The sequence below is a fragment of the Phalangium opilio genome, unplaced genomic scaffold (assembly GCF_054372755.1).
Source record: "Phalangium opilio isolate 3A_F unplaced genomic scaffold, DU_Popi_V2 ptg000041l_1, whole genome shotgun sequence".
Taxonomy (NCBI): Eukaryota; Metazoa; Arthropoda; class Arachnida; order Opiliones; family Phalangiidae; genus Phalangium; species Phalangium opilio.
In genome coordinates, this window is record NW_028324165.1 from 7,035,205 (window position 1) to 7,049,715 (window position 14,511).

Here is a 14,511-nt window from a genome sequence, read left to right on the forward strand (position 1 = left end):
AACAATTCTAGTATTACCTATTTTTGTATCCTTCAACCCAAACTTGGTGGAGCAAATGAGAGCCCGACACTTTTTTGATTCCCAAAACAGATTTGTTTCAGCTAAGTCAGTTTATTATAAAAATATTAAAAGAAGTTAGGGTTAGTCCCCCTATTATCGGACACATTTTAAAAAATTATGGTTAAATGTAAGGAAATCACAGAAAACCTTTGAAAAGTTTATGAAATATATATTTTGAACGTTTCTGCACCTAATGGTATAGAAATAATTCCAAAAGAACGATGTAATGTTGTCCCAATCATGGATTTTATTCGGCAAGTATCGTACCCTATTATCGGCTATTTGGATGTTGATTCGGACACCCATGTTCCATTTATCGGACGCCTATACATCCAACTCGGACACTGGGATCTCAGAATCGGACAGTGGGTCTTTGTAGCCCGGACACTGGGATCTCAGTATCGGACAGTGGGTCTTTGTAGCCCGGACACTGTGATCTCAGTATCGGACATTGGGTCTTCGCTATCGGACACTGGGATCTCAGAATCGGACAGTGGGTCTTTGCTATCGGACACTGGGACCTCAGAATCGGACAGTGGGTCTTTGCTATCGGACACTGGGATCTCTGTATCGGACAATGGTTCCTCAATTGGAATACCAATTTTTTTTAACAATAAAAGACCCGTGAAAATTGTTACTTCTCTGACACTTCTGGATCCATTATGAACATCACTAACCGCTTTAAGCATTAAATATTTACAATCCCTCTCTTATTGTAAGCCTACGTTAAATATTTGTCTTTAAAACGTGTTTGAAAGCTGTCCGATAATAGGTTTTCTACATTAGATACGATTCGCGTTTTATTTTCATGTAAAGAAACCTAGAACTAACTGTTAAAGTAGCAATTTATAGAAAAAGATTCGGGCTTTACAGCCATACACATAACTTATAGTTGGCTTCTATTTATATACCTCAAAACACGATTTAAAAATGGGGGGAAGAATTTTTCCGGCCCCTCAATTAGTTTTAATTAATCAAAAAAATTGGATATCTGGTTCGTTCGCGCTTTCCTCCTCTGACATCGAGCCCCTTCTCTGTTTTTACATGCAACATACAGATTTCGACACCCTCTTTAAAACTAGGTAACTTACAGTGTTCCTTTTTTCCCCGGCAGTTTTATAAACAACTTTTTAAAAATGTGTCCGATAATAGGAGCGTCCGATAATAGGGGGACTAACCCTATCAAATATTTCAAACGAGGCCTGGTTCGAAAATTTGATATATTCTAAAGGCCTTTTTGCGTATATGGCATAACTTATTGTGAAAATACTTCTGTGTATCAAGCCATAGAAGAGTGTAGCTTCATATTACTAGCAACATTATGATCCATGAGTAAGTAACCCGATAGGCCCCATTATCTCCTTCAAAAAAATGTAGAGTCGGGACAAATTAGGAAGTTTGGAAAAGCAGGCAGACACTTCAGCCACCAAACCTTATAGCACCACCATCGTTTAAACAGGAAGCCACCCGTTTTCGCCACCCATATATACAGTTCATCCCATATTAGAGAGTGCAATACGTGTAAAGGCTATATTTTACTCGAGATCCCCTTTCTAGGTGTCAAAGGTTATTTATAGAGGCTTAAATTGGACGCGTTAATTTTAATAAACTTGGGAAGATGCGGCGCCCTTTCTCGTACCACGCAGGACAAATTTATTATCAGTCCTAACACTTCAAACTCACTTGTTGCTTGCTAAGTTTAGTCATAATTTAACATATTAACTGCTACTGACAAATGATGAAGGCATCCCTTTCAGCGTTGCCACAGGTTAGGGAGTTTCAAAATTTGGTTAAAGTTGCTAAAATATCAGCGGTTCAACCATCCAACTGGATGACGTTTAAAACGGTCCGTTTTAGCGAGATCACGTTTGACCAGACACCAAAATCATGTTTTACGTTAAGTGTTTATAAATTGCTGTATGTTTACTTCTATCACCCCTTCTTAATTGTATTTAGAATAATGATAGGTGGGTCTAAAAAGGTCAGGGAAAACCTGGAGAAGTCAGGGAATTTGAAACTGATCATTTTCTGGCAACCCTGTTAGAGAAATTTGATGGGACATTTCGTATGAACCCAGGTTATCGTTTAGACCCTTTTTAAACGTCGAGGGTATAAAATAGTTTGGTCTGTTGACCACCTTGATGGGTTTGTGGACAACGAAGTCGAAGGCAACAGATATGACTTCAAACAATATGAACTGGTAACTTTGTAACCCTATCTAAGGTCTTTGGATTCACATACCCTCGGGGTGTCCCGGTCTCCATCTCTCAAACATACCTATAAATGGACAGAAAAATTATTAAATCATTATATTTTATAAGTTATGATTGGAGTGTTTTAGGGATGACCCCTTAAATATAAGTAAGAAACTGAAATACGATGCTTATTTAATTAAGGGGTTATCCCTAAAACACTAGCTCTGAAGCAAAATGTCATAGAAATTACATTTCCGACTCAAAAAAGCCCATTACCACAATTTTCCTACATAATTATTAACCCGAAAATCGTTACGAGGTTTTGCATAACATTTTCCATAATTTTCAACTAAAAATTCTGTTTCCGTTTTATTTATTTATTTATTCTTTTTTTGCTCTCTCTCAGCTAAAATAATACAATAAACGTGTTTAATAATAAATTAAATAGTAACACAATAGGGTTTATTGTTACGGTAAAAGGTCCTTTTTAACTGTCAGCTAAATTTAAATTCAACGTATTTTTTTACTAGATATTATTCCGTATCTCTGGTTGTGGGTCAAATTTGCCGTTACGTATAGTTCTTTTTCCATTGCACCATAAGTTCATAATAAATGTTACATGATAAGTATGACATCACCTATACTATTCGTAATGCTCTAGCATAGAGACTTACAGCTCGAGATAACTATTCGACTCGAGAACGACGGAAGCGAGAATTGAAGTACTACACTCGGTTAATTAATTTTGCAGGACTTCCATCTAGCTCCTATTTAGTATGCATTATCAGGGATAGATTTAATTTTAGAAGTAGGAATGGAGAACGGTTAGTATTTACTTCAGTCCGAATCATAACCTAGTATAGAGCCCCTCCCTCCAACACGTAACGAAAATTTTATATTATCTTATTGGCTGACTTAAACTACGTTTTGATGACGTTGCTGATGGGGACGGCGAAAAATATGCAGTTTCTTTTTTACCTCTGTCGCTATGACCCGCCTCTTCTTTCATACCCCTCCCTCCCGTGGGAGGGGGTCCGGGACTTTGACGCGCGCCCACATTATTGCTCTGTTCTCCATTCCTACTTCTAAAATTAAATCTATCCCTGGCATTACTAAGCCTTTCACAGCAGTGCCTCACCAGGCGTCCCTTTACCTCTAATCTATGACCTACGTCACTCACTTCAAAATTACAAGCTCCAGTTTGTAACCAGTGACAAGCTTATGGATGGAACATATCTTATAAACTTATGATTGCACCCATAGCGGAAAAAAATTATGTAATTCAAAAAACCCAAAATAATAATAATAGTGATTCAAAATAATTTCATATATTTTTTTCTTGAAAGAAGATTGGAAAATGGTTATGGATCCTTTTTAGGAAGCGTTTGTTAGTTAGAAGTTGTCACGTTATTTCCTCTGACGTCATTTGTCGTAATTTTAACTTCTAATTTTTTATATTGCGACATTGTTATGAAGGTTACGCGTCAGTAAACACTTAAATAACTCAGTCAAAAAAAGCAAACAATTTTGTATTTTGGTTCGGTTATTGTCGTTGCGTAGATTGGTGATGTGATGTGATTTTTGATGTTTACTAATTATACTACAATTGATTGTTTTAACTGATTATCTGCAATTAAGTTAATATGGTATGTTAATTACTTTGGTGATTAATTTGTGATTTAAGTGTGTACCATAAGTGATTGCGTCTTGTGCTATTGTGCGAGGTTTTAAAGTTTTACAACAAGACTTGTTTACCCGAGTTTACTAGTACAAACATCTCTTGAATTGATTATCCCTCGAGATTAGACCGAGGAGTTAGTCACTACTCACTAAGTGTTATTGGCGGTCTTTAAAGCTTTATATATTCTTGACGGTGTCTGAAATTATTACACGCATCGCGTTATCAGTGTACAGAGCTTTAGAGAGTGAATAGCCCCTCGAATTATATACTCCAAACACGTGAAATATGAAGTATTGGTCAGGTAGTCTGTTAAATCTCACACAATTTTTTTTTTACTTTAAATGGATCGTACCTTAGTCGAAAATAAAATGCAACTATCCCTTTAAATTTAATTAGAGTTTATTAAATTAAATCGTGAAATTTGATTAAAATTTTAATGAATTTGAGAATTTGAATTTCGCAAATTCCTGGCGAGTGTTGTTAGATTATATACAGTTTTTTAATCATATTTTTTTGGGAATCACGAATATGAAATTATTTAAAATTCTTATTTTCTTTTTATTCCTTAACTATAAATTAACAAGAATATCTAATCTATAATATAGGGCTAGGCCGTGTGTATATTATTTATATAAAATGAAATATACAGTTTGTTAAAAAACAGTACTTTTAGGACCTAAGGATTTCTATGGGAAATCAATCTTGTGTCGAAAATGTCGTTAACTTCTATCGCCATTTTGTTTGTCACAAGGGACATCCTGTTTTCGAGTTAAGATTGTTGTTGGAGTACTTTACGGATTACCCCTTAAATTTAATTAAGAAACTGATTAAGACAATGATCACTAATTTAATTAAGGTAAGGGGTCAATCTTAACTCGAAAACAGTGTGTCCTAAGCTTGTGGCAAAATGGAGGCGATAAAAGTATAGAACATTTTCGACTCAAAATCGATAATTTCCCAAAGAACAAACATCCCCCTTAATTTATGCCACCAGACTTATAAGAAACACCCTGTATATATAGGTACTTGAATCTAGTTTCGCAATATTTGATTTTATATCTCATATACCCTTTTTAGACGCTGGGAGAAGAAATTTCACGTATACTTTATTTATTGAGTTAGGGCAAGAAGCGATATCTAGTTTATTAGGGAGATGGATTAAGATGCCTAAGTATTCGCGCGCCATAGTCCCAGTCCCCCTTTCAAAATACAAGGGGGGGGGACGTAAAAGAAGGCCGCAGGCTATTTCGCTACACTCTCCTCAGTCGGAAAATATGACTGTAATTTTCGTTATTCGCGTTGCGCTGACGTGAGTTTTCAAGAACCAATGAGATGCTGGTTGTAATTTAGAGGCGGGGATTAACTCCGGACCTACTATACGTTTGGACTGGAGATAAAGTTATAAATGTGGAGGCGAATTTATACCTTCTCCCTAATAAACTAGATATCACTTCTTGGTTAGGGTGTGCTTGCGCTCTCTTGAAAACTTAACTCTACAAACTTCGATAAGATATTGACAATTGAGGCTTAAGTTTTTTGAACCTTGGAAAGATAATTATTAAAACCAGATCGTAGTGTTTTTTCCAAACGTGGAACAAGTTTTTCGCGCTAGGCCTAGTAGCCTTTCGTCTTACTAATCATAATAATTCGAAAACCTTCGGGGAAACCATAAAAAAGTTCATCACATCATGTCTCGTAAGAAGATATTTATTAGTGTTTTAAAAATATATATGTAAAATCAGAAGGGGATAATAGAAGAAGGATGACACTCTGTATCCTCTCTTAATACTTTAGTTTTGTAACATGATTCTTCCCAGGCGAGGGACCCCTTTTTGAACATTTGCTCTCCCGCTCATCAAACTTAATTCAGATGGGTAACAATCACACCGTGCTAGGGTGAATTCTAAAATTACTGTTTGGTGTTTACTAAATCCTCAGCAATCAATTAACCTTCTAACCTTGATTGTCTTGACGTGGGACAAAAATTTAATTACCACAAGCGTATGCATGCGCCTTGGTTAGCAAATAGTTAAGCACTAATAGAGTACTTAATGATGAGGGAACTATTTACATGGCGTATGTGATTCGGTTTAGTAGCCTTGCTATAATAAATGTTAATCCTGATGTTGGGATTGGGAAGAATCGTGGTACAATTACCCCTCCCGCTTTGTGGTGGTACACTTCTCCCGAAGAGCAGTATTATATACTTCTGGTTATATTTAACAATTCCAGATTCTCCATGACGTAATTTAATTGACATTTACCAGATCACTAAAATAAACCCTAATTAGGAAAAAAATGTTTATATTTGTGTTTTTAGTGTGTCTCTTTTGCTATATAAACAGAAGTTTATAATTATAAGTTTCAAATTGTTTGTGGTTTTTCAAGTTAAGATGAAATTGAAATTGATATAAAATATAATATTTTATCTATTTGATATTATTAAAATTAAAACTCATGGATCAAAGTCCTTTTTTTATATATAATAACAGGGATAGATTTACTCTTAGAAGTAGGAATGGAGAACGGTTAGTATTTACTTCAGTCCGACTCATAGACCACCCAGTATAGAGCCCTTCCCTCCAACACGTAACGAAAAGTTTAAATTATCTTATTGGCTCACTTAAACCCTACGTTTTGATGACGTTGCTGACGGGGACGGCGAAAAATACGTAATTCCTTTTAACCTTTGTCGCTATGACCCTCCCGTCTCTTCTTTCATACCCCCCCCCGTCCCGTGGAAGGGGGTCCAGGACTTAGACGCGCGCCCACATTACTCTGTTCTCCATTCCTACTTCTAAAATTAAATCTATCCCTGATAATATAAAAATTATTTGAACACAAAATATAATGATAACATATTTATACTTGAATCCGCATTGGTGACATATTTTAATTACTTCAAATTATTATCTTCTATACTGTAATTTAATAAAGTTTTAATTTTAGAAATAAATATATATATGGGAGGTCTGGCAAAATTTAATTAGGGTATTATTTTTTGACCTTCGAAATCTGTTAGCTTTTCATTTTCTAATGAAATTTAATATTTCTTAGCCAATTAGCTATAATTAATGACATTTTTCAACGTACCCAATTAAACCTTACACAATGCAATTCTTTAAAATAAAATAAAAAAAGATTATTTAGATAATATATGTCCTTAGTTCTTAATTATAATTTGTGTTTATTATTTTTTTAATTTTTTCTCGCAGAGCTTTATTACCCAGCGATGATACCAGAGCCTGACTACAGCGACTCAGAAGAAGAAAATAGTCAAAATTCGTCGAGCCGCAAGCAGAGGTCCTCGCGTAAGGCCGAGCGCGGTCAACAGCAACAACAATTTCACAAGTTGAATTTGAAGAACAACTCTTCAAACATGACTACGACCGCTGGTACAAACGGCAACCCCGTCCAACTGACTGAGGATGGTTTAGTTATCCCAAAGAAACTTGGAAACCCTTGTTTAACTTCACAGGAAAGACAGAACCTGCACAAGGAACTTATGTTCAATCAGAAAATGTGAGTACATAGATACTTATTGGCGTAAGCAAGAAGCGATATCTAGTTTATTAGGGAGAAGGTATAAGATGCTGCCTAAGTATTCGCGCGCCATAGTCCCAGTCCCCCTTTCAAAATAAAAGGGGGGTTGGGACGTAAAAGGAGGCCGGGCTATTTCGCCTCTCCTCAGTCGGAAAATACAAGTAATTTTCGTCACTCGCGTCGCGCTGACGTGAGTTTTCAAGAACCTATGAGATGCTGGTTGTAATTTAGAGGCGGCGGGGATTAACTCCGGACCTACTATACGTTTGGACTGGAGATAAAGTTAGAAATGTGGAGGCGAATTTATGCCCTCTCCCTTATAAACTAGGTATCACTTCTTGATGGAGTTTGTAAAATTAACCACCGCGTGTGGGACTTCAATTCTCGCTTGTCGTTCTCGAACTAGTTATCTCGAGTTGTAAGTCTCTAGCATTACGAACTCGTATAGGAAGAGTCATACTTATCATGTAACATATCTTATAAACTTATGTTGTTGGCTCTACTTAAATCAAGGACTTTTTTATATATATTATAAGACCAATTTGCATAGTGAAACATCCAGGAAATATCTCCGAATGATTTTAAAATTCAAATTAGTCTCAGGTTTCATACTAAATTTGTTGCGGTTATAAGCTTCTGTTACCTTCAAATTTAAAACGTTTCTACTTTGATATTGACCACCAAGTTATTTTGTTATTCAAATCAGAATAGTCAAGTTACTAAGAACATATACTCAAACAATTGATAATACAATGTGATAAAAAGTGAAAAATGGAAATTGTCATAACCAAATTCGTATCAATATAATTTTTATCAAAACTGCATTGCAAAGTTGCGTAGTTAAGATTCCTTCGTATTCAGAATTAGAGCTTCGTTATCTGAAAGTTATAGATTACAAAATGTCAAGATTTTAGAACATGTTGTTAAGAATTGGACAATTGTATGGATGTGTATGGAGCCGGTAAATTGCACCAATTGTCTTTCAAAATCCGATCATAATTGGATATGTAAGTGTCCACAAAGTGAGGTATTTCAAAATTGGACAGTCTTCATCCTCTGGTCCACAGTTAACCGAGTGGAAGCCGGAAGGTGAAGGGAACTAATCGGTGTACCCGCTGTATTACATTTTTCAGTACTTAATTAGTACACGTAGTGTTTTAAAGCCCGAGTGATTAGCCCTTCCCTCTCGAGGATGTTCATGGCAGGCTTTTCACATGTATTAGTTGAATGTACTGTTCGGTCCATGGGACAAACAACGATCGGGGGTCATTCAGCCCCTTGAATATAAATCAAGCCCAAACCGCTTGTGCTAGAAGGCTGAAAATTTGCAGGAACGTTACTCATAAGTAGTAGGCGCGCACCAAGGAAGATTTTTTTCCAGTCTGCCGCCATCTTAAATGGCTCCCAAAAATGTAAAAAATCTTCTATGCAACAAAGTCCGCGCGTTTCAACCGATATCACAAATATTTAGTTCACTGGTTTCCTTTAACCTATAGACGGGTTGAATGGTCTTTCGGGTTCGATTTTTTTGTCATCTTTTTAAATGGCGGCCAGAAATTTAAAAACCCTTCTTTATGGAATAATGGCCGCGTGAAAAGTAATAAAAAATGTCCCGACGGGCTGACGGGCAAGGCCGAGTGCCTTCGCTCCTAGGGTGCTACAAAAATATTAGTCATCAGTAAAAATCTACTCATTCTTTATAACATTTTGATGGAAGTTATTATTACAAGCGAGCGGTAACAGCTAGTTTAAAATAAGACAAAACTGGTGTTTGTTTCAAAGTTTGAGTTTTTGAGCTAACACGACTTTTCATTTATTTCAGAGGTAAAAGTGTTCTAGGTCAAAAATCGGAACTCCAAAAAGTGATGGAAAAAATTCGAGACGAACAGAAAAAGAAAGAAATTGAAGGCGAAAAATTAAACAAACGGAGTTCCTTTGAAAAGAGGTTGGAGGAGCAAGCGTCAAAAATTAAAACGGTAAAGAAATTGATTTAAAATTAATTTAGCAATAAAGAAAGCTTATTAAATTAACTTTCGTAAACAGCTGGAAGGCGATACCAACAACACCAAAAAACCGGAAGAAGTCGACCAACCTGAATTTCTTCGCGTCCACGCTCGAGTTCGAGCTAATACCTTCCCAGTTGATACGGAATCCTAACCCTTCCCTTGTGTCGAGGTGCCAAAAATAAAAACACAAATTAACAATATGAACGCTCCCTATACCGTAAAACTGTAAAAAAAAAAAAAAAAAAAAAAACTATACGCCGTATACAAACGATACATCGACTTTATTTAAAAATATTTTTTCAGCAAACAAATAACCCCTATAGACAAAAACCGCGCACGGCTAGCTTTAAACAAACAAACAAATATTCAATAAAAAAATTCAGCGCGTTTGAAAAGAAATTTAACATTAAAAACCCTAAAATTACTCTCAAAATTAATTTTGGGAAAATGAAAAAACAACCCCAAGACTTTTTGTGGTATGGTAAATATTTCGTAGGATCATGTAATTTACCGTCAACGAGACATTTTAAATGAGAGAGTAATTTAGAGACGAAGACGTGAAACTTGTAAATACGTGTTAATAATGTGTACATTTTTTCCGTGGGATAATTATTATTCTAATTAACGTATATAAGGGTTTGTTTACTTTAAAATTTATTTTTTAGATGGGAAAATTAATTGTAAGTCGGACGGACGGACTTCTGATCGAGAAGTTAAGTTACAAGTGTGGGAACTGATTTGAATGGAGAATTTATTGGTTAAATAATTTTTTTATTAATTTAGATTGATAAAATTACGTCTAAATTAATTTCTAAAGTAACTGAAGTATTTTCTTTTCATGAACAATTCTATTATTATAAATACGACGTAGAAAACTTCCAGCCAATTGGAAAAGGGTATTATTATACTCTGCTCTAATTGGATAGGTTTTTACCGCCCTTTACGATTCCGACTCTGATAGGCTAGAGTTTTTTCCCATCCTTTTCAACCCTACTCTGATTGGCTTGAGGTTTTCCCCATAGTTTTCAACCCTACTCTGATTGGCTTGAGGTTTTCCCCATAGTTTTCAACCCTACTCTAATTGGCTTGAGGTTTTCCCAACGTTTTTGAACCCTACTCTAATTGGCTTGAGGGTTGTCCCAACGTTTTTGAACCCTACTCTGATTGGCTAGAGGTTTTTTGTCACAATTTTTAATCCTACACTGATTGGCTAGAGGTTTTCTCACATACTTTTCAATCCTACTATGATTGGCTTGAAGTTTTCCCACACTTTCGAACCCTACTCTGATTGGCTAGAGGTTTTCCCCCACACTTTCAAACCCTACTCTGATTGGCTAGAGGTTTTCCCCCACACTTTCGAACCCTACTCTGATTGGCTAGAGGTTTTTCCCATAGTTTTCAACCCTACTCTGATTGGCTAGAGGTTTTCCCCCATCCTTTTGAACCCTACTCTGATTGGCTAGAGTTTTTCCCATAGTTTTCAACCCTACTCTGATTGGCTAGAGGTTTTCCCCCACACTTTTGAACCCTACTCTGATTGGCTTAAGGTTTTTACCCACACATTTGAACCCTACTCTGATTGGCTAGAGGTTTTCCCCCACACTTTCAATCCTACTATAATTGGCTAGATTTTTTTTCAAACATTTTTCAATCATGCTCTGATTGGCTGAAGATTTTTCCCTCACGTTATTAGTATAAAACTTTATTTAGAATTTAACAAATGACTTTAGTATACAAATTTTCAGTCTTTGACAACATTTTATCAATCTGACTTCATAAGAAATTATTTTCTGACAATTTTAATTCTCAGAATGATGATTAATAAAAATTGAAAATGATCGACAGATTTGGATGAAAAGATAAACCTTTATCCGGTGTGATTTAAATTTCTTTCTTTAAAGAATATTAAAACGAAAAATTAATTAATAGACACAAACAAACTTCCCCTTATGATGTAATTACGTCAATGTAGGTAAGGTTAATTAGAAGAAATATATATATTTCGTTTTGCCTTTGTTTTTCAGCATTTAATTGTCGTGCTCAAAGTTTAATCGTATTTAAAATGAGAAATTAATTCAAATCAAACGAGATATATTAAGAAATAAATTTTCAAAAGCAATGCAGAATCAGTATTTTTTTCAGGTAGAGAAACAAATTTGACAATAATAGTTCATATTTTATTAGTAAATTTCGATAAACATGATGATAGATGAAATATTGTGATAGTTTTCCTCTAAATTATTTTTCTGTTACATACGAGTAGATTGCGTGAGACTGTAAGGTATTTACTTTGAAAACTCTACGAAACATGCAGTTCTGACGCCTAGAACGTTCGTTCTGACGCCCAGAACTTTCGTTCTGACGCCCAGAACTTTCGTTCTGGCGCCTAGAACTTTCGTTCTGACGCCTAGAACTTTCGTTCTGACGCCCAGAACTTTCGTTCTGACGCCCAGAACTTTCGTTCTGACGCCTAGAACTTTCGTTCTGACGCCTAGAACTTTCGTTCTGACGCCTAGAACTTTCGTTCTGAAGCCTAGAACTTACATTCTGACACCTAGATTCCTAGAACTTGGGTTTTGACGCCTAGAACTTTGGTTCTGACGCCTAGAACTTTGGTTCTGACGCCTAGAACTTATCGTTCTGACGCCTAGAACTTACATTCTGACACCTAGATTCCTAGAACTTGGGTTTTGACGCCTAGAACTTGGGTTTTGACGCCTAGAACTTTGGTTCTGACGCCTAGAACTTATCGTTCTGACGCCTAGAACTTATCGTTCTGACGCCTAGAACTTTGGTTCTGACGCCTAGAACTTATCGTTCTGACGCCTAGAACTTATCGTTCTGACGCCTAGAACTTTGGTTCTGACGCCTAGAACTTTCGTTCTGAAAGGAACCAAAAACATATGAGAAATTTGAAACCAATTTTGGAAATGTCTGACGCGATCTTAATTAGGTATCTTGTATTAATTAAAGAATATTTCCAAGGTTCTGATACCTAGAAATTTAATTCTTAAAGTTAGATAGAAAGCTTTCAATGCATTAATGGAAATCCGATCTTATTTCGAACTTCTAACATGCAGATATTTTATTCTAGGCGAAAGTATCGTGCAATCGCTCATTTCAATTTATGAAAGAATAATTCTTACTCATTCTAACACCTAGAATTTTAATTCTTAAAGCTTTCTAACACATTGAAACAGATTAATTACCAAATTTCTAAGATGCAGAAATTTTATTCTTAACTGTGGTCTCGCGCAATCTAACCGTTAGTTTAAAAAACTAAGTAACAAATACCCCTTGAATTAGAATAATTGATTGTCTAAGTGTAATTTACGGAAATGGAAAAAAAACTTTATTCTTCCCAATTTCAAACTACGTAATTTCCTAAATTAATAATTAACTTTTAAAGTTAACTTGTGTAAACTAGGAAACTAATTTTTCCTATTAACTTGATTATTAATTAACTATAACAGCTTGCCTTGAGAAAAAAACAATTAACGATATAACCCAAATTCTACAGCACTGCCAGATGACTTAACGTGTGATATATGATAAAAAACCAGTACAGAATACCACAAAGGATCCTTTCCTTAAACGACATTTAATTTTAATTAATTAAAATGACATAGAAATAAATAAAAAAAATTAAAGTTAAATGTAAAATAGGAATTGACGTCACAGAATGCAAGGTAAGGTATTTTTGTAATTAGTTTAATTAATATTTGGCAGTGAGTGTTAAAATGATAATGATAATAATAAGCGATGCTTCCATAAAATCGTTAAGCCTAGGCTAAACGTGACATCAGTCTACTTAATTTAATTTAATTAAATTTAATTTAATTTTTAATTAAATTTTTAATTAAATTTTTAATTTAATTTTTAATTTAATTTTTAATTTAATTTAAATTAAATTTAAATTAAATTAAATTTAAATTAAACTAAATTAAATTTAATTTTTAATTAAATTTAATTTAATTTTAATTTAATTTAAAGTGATACTTTAACTCGCCCAAGACATTACGTACGTGTTATGCCAAAATAATTTAAAAATTTTCTTAAATTAAAATTTTTAATATTTTTAATTGGTATAACATCTCCGATTAAAAAAAAAAAAAAAACTTTTTGGTAAGTTTAAGTATACCTTTAATTATGTGTATTTAAAAATTAATTAATTTTCACATGCAACAGTTCAAACAAAAAGAAAAGAAAAACTATAAGTATTTATTGCGTAGTTCACGACAAAAAATATATCGTTGTAATTTCGACATATCCCGACGTAAATATTTCTAAATTAAAGAAAAAAAAGGTAATTAATATTCTAATATTAATTAAAATTTATTCGTATGAAAAAAAAAGATACCTCACGTTCCCCCAAAATAACACTAATTAATTAATTAATTAAAAAAACCTACTTACATATTTGGTCTCTATTTTTGTGAAACCATTTTTCGTGTAAAATTAATTAGTAATTTTTGAAAAGAAAATTAAATTAATCAACGATCATTTAAGTATTTAGTTAAAGAAAAATACTAATTTTTGTTTTCGCCTTTCGTTTTTGGAAAAAAAAAAGATAAATAAAAGATAAGTTATTGTAAAAACTGATAGGCTTATAATAAAACCACGAAAAACAGTTGGTATTTATTTATTTATTTATTTATTTGATTTTTAATTGAAATGGAGTTCCATGGAATTTGACCTTTGTCCAAGATCAGACTTTCATTTTCCAATTACGTCGAGTCCCATTATCCCTTTGAAGAAACTTGGTCAAATGGCAGTTAGTGGGCTTTATATTTGTCACAAAATAATGGATGAAAAGCATGGACTGTCACATCTGTTTAGTTTAAATAATTCCAATTAATTTGTTCTAATTTGTAGCACCGTCCTTTTCAGTATAGACACTCCAGAGGATCAAGCAAACTGACTCCGCCTATGAAACGATCATTGGGTTCAGAAATCCCATGATGCAGGTAAGTCAAGTGTAGTTGTAAATAAACCCATAACGTTTGAAGGTTGTTGATTTAACTTA

At 34.3% G+C, this 14,511-nt stretch overlaps 1 protein-coding gene across 2 annotated transcripts in view; it reads left to right on the plus strand.

Annotated features, from left to right (window-relative positions):
- LOC149679684 (protein FAM107B) overlaps positions 1-14,115 on the plus strand; it is a 76,807-nt gene extending 62,692 nt beyond the window's left edge. For both annotated transcript variants that reach the window (XM_089835539.1, XM_089835538.1), the window contains exons 3-5: positions 7,152-7,458; positions 9,302-9,455; positions 9,523-14,115. In XM_089835539.1, coding sequence (XP_089691665.1) covers positions 7,169-7,458; positions 9,302-9,455; positions 9,523-9,636 — 558 coding nt within the window. In that variant the 5' untranslated portion in view covers positions 7,152-7,168 and the 3' untranslated portion in view covers positions 9,637-14,115. The remainder of the gene's footprint in view (positions 1-7,151; positions 7,459-9,301; positions 9,456-9,522) is intronic.
- The last annotated feature ends 396 nt before the right edge of the window (positions 14,116-14,511 follow it).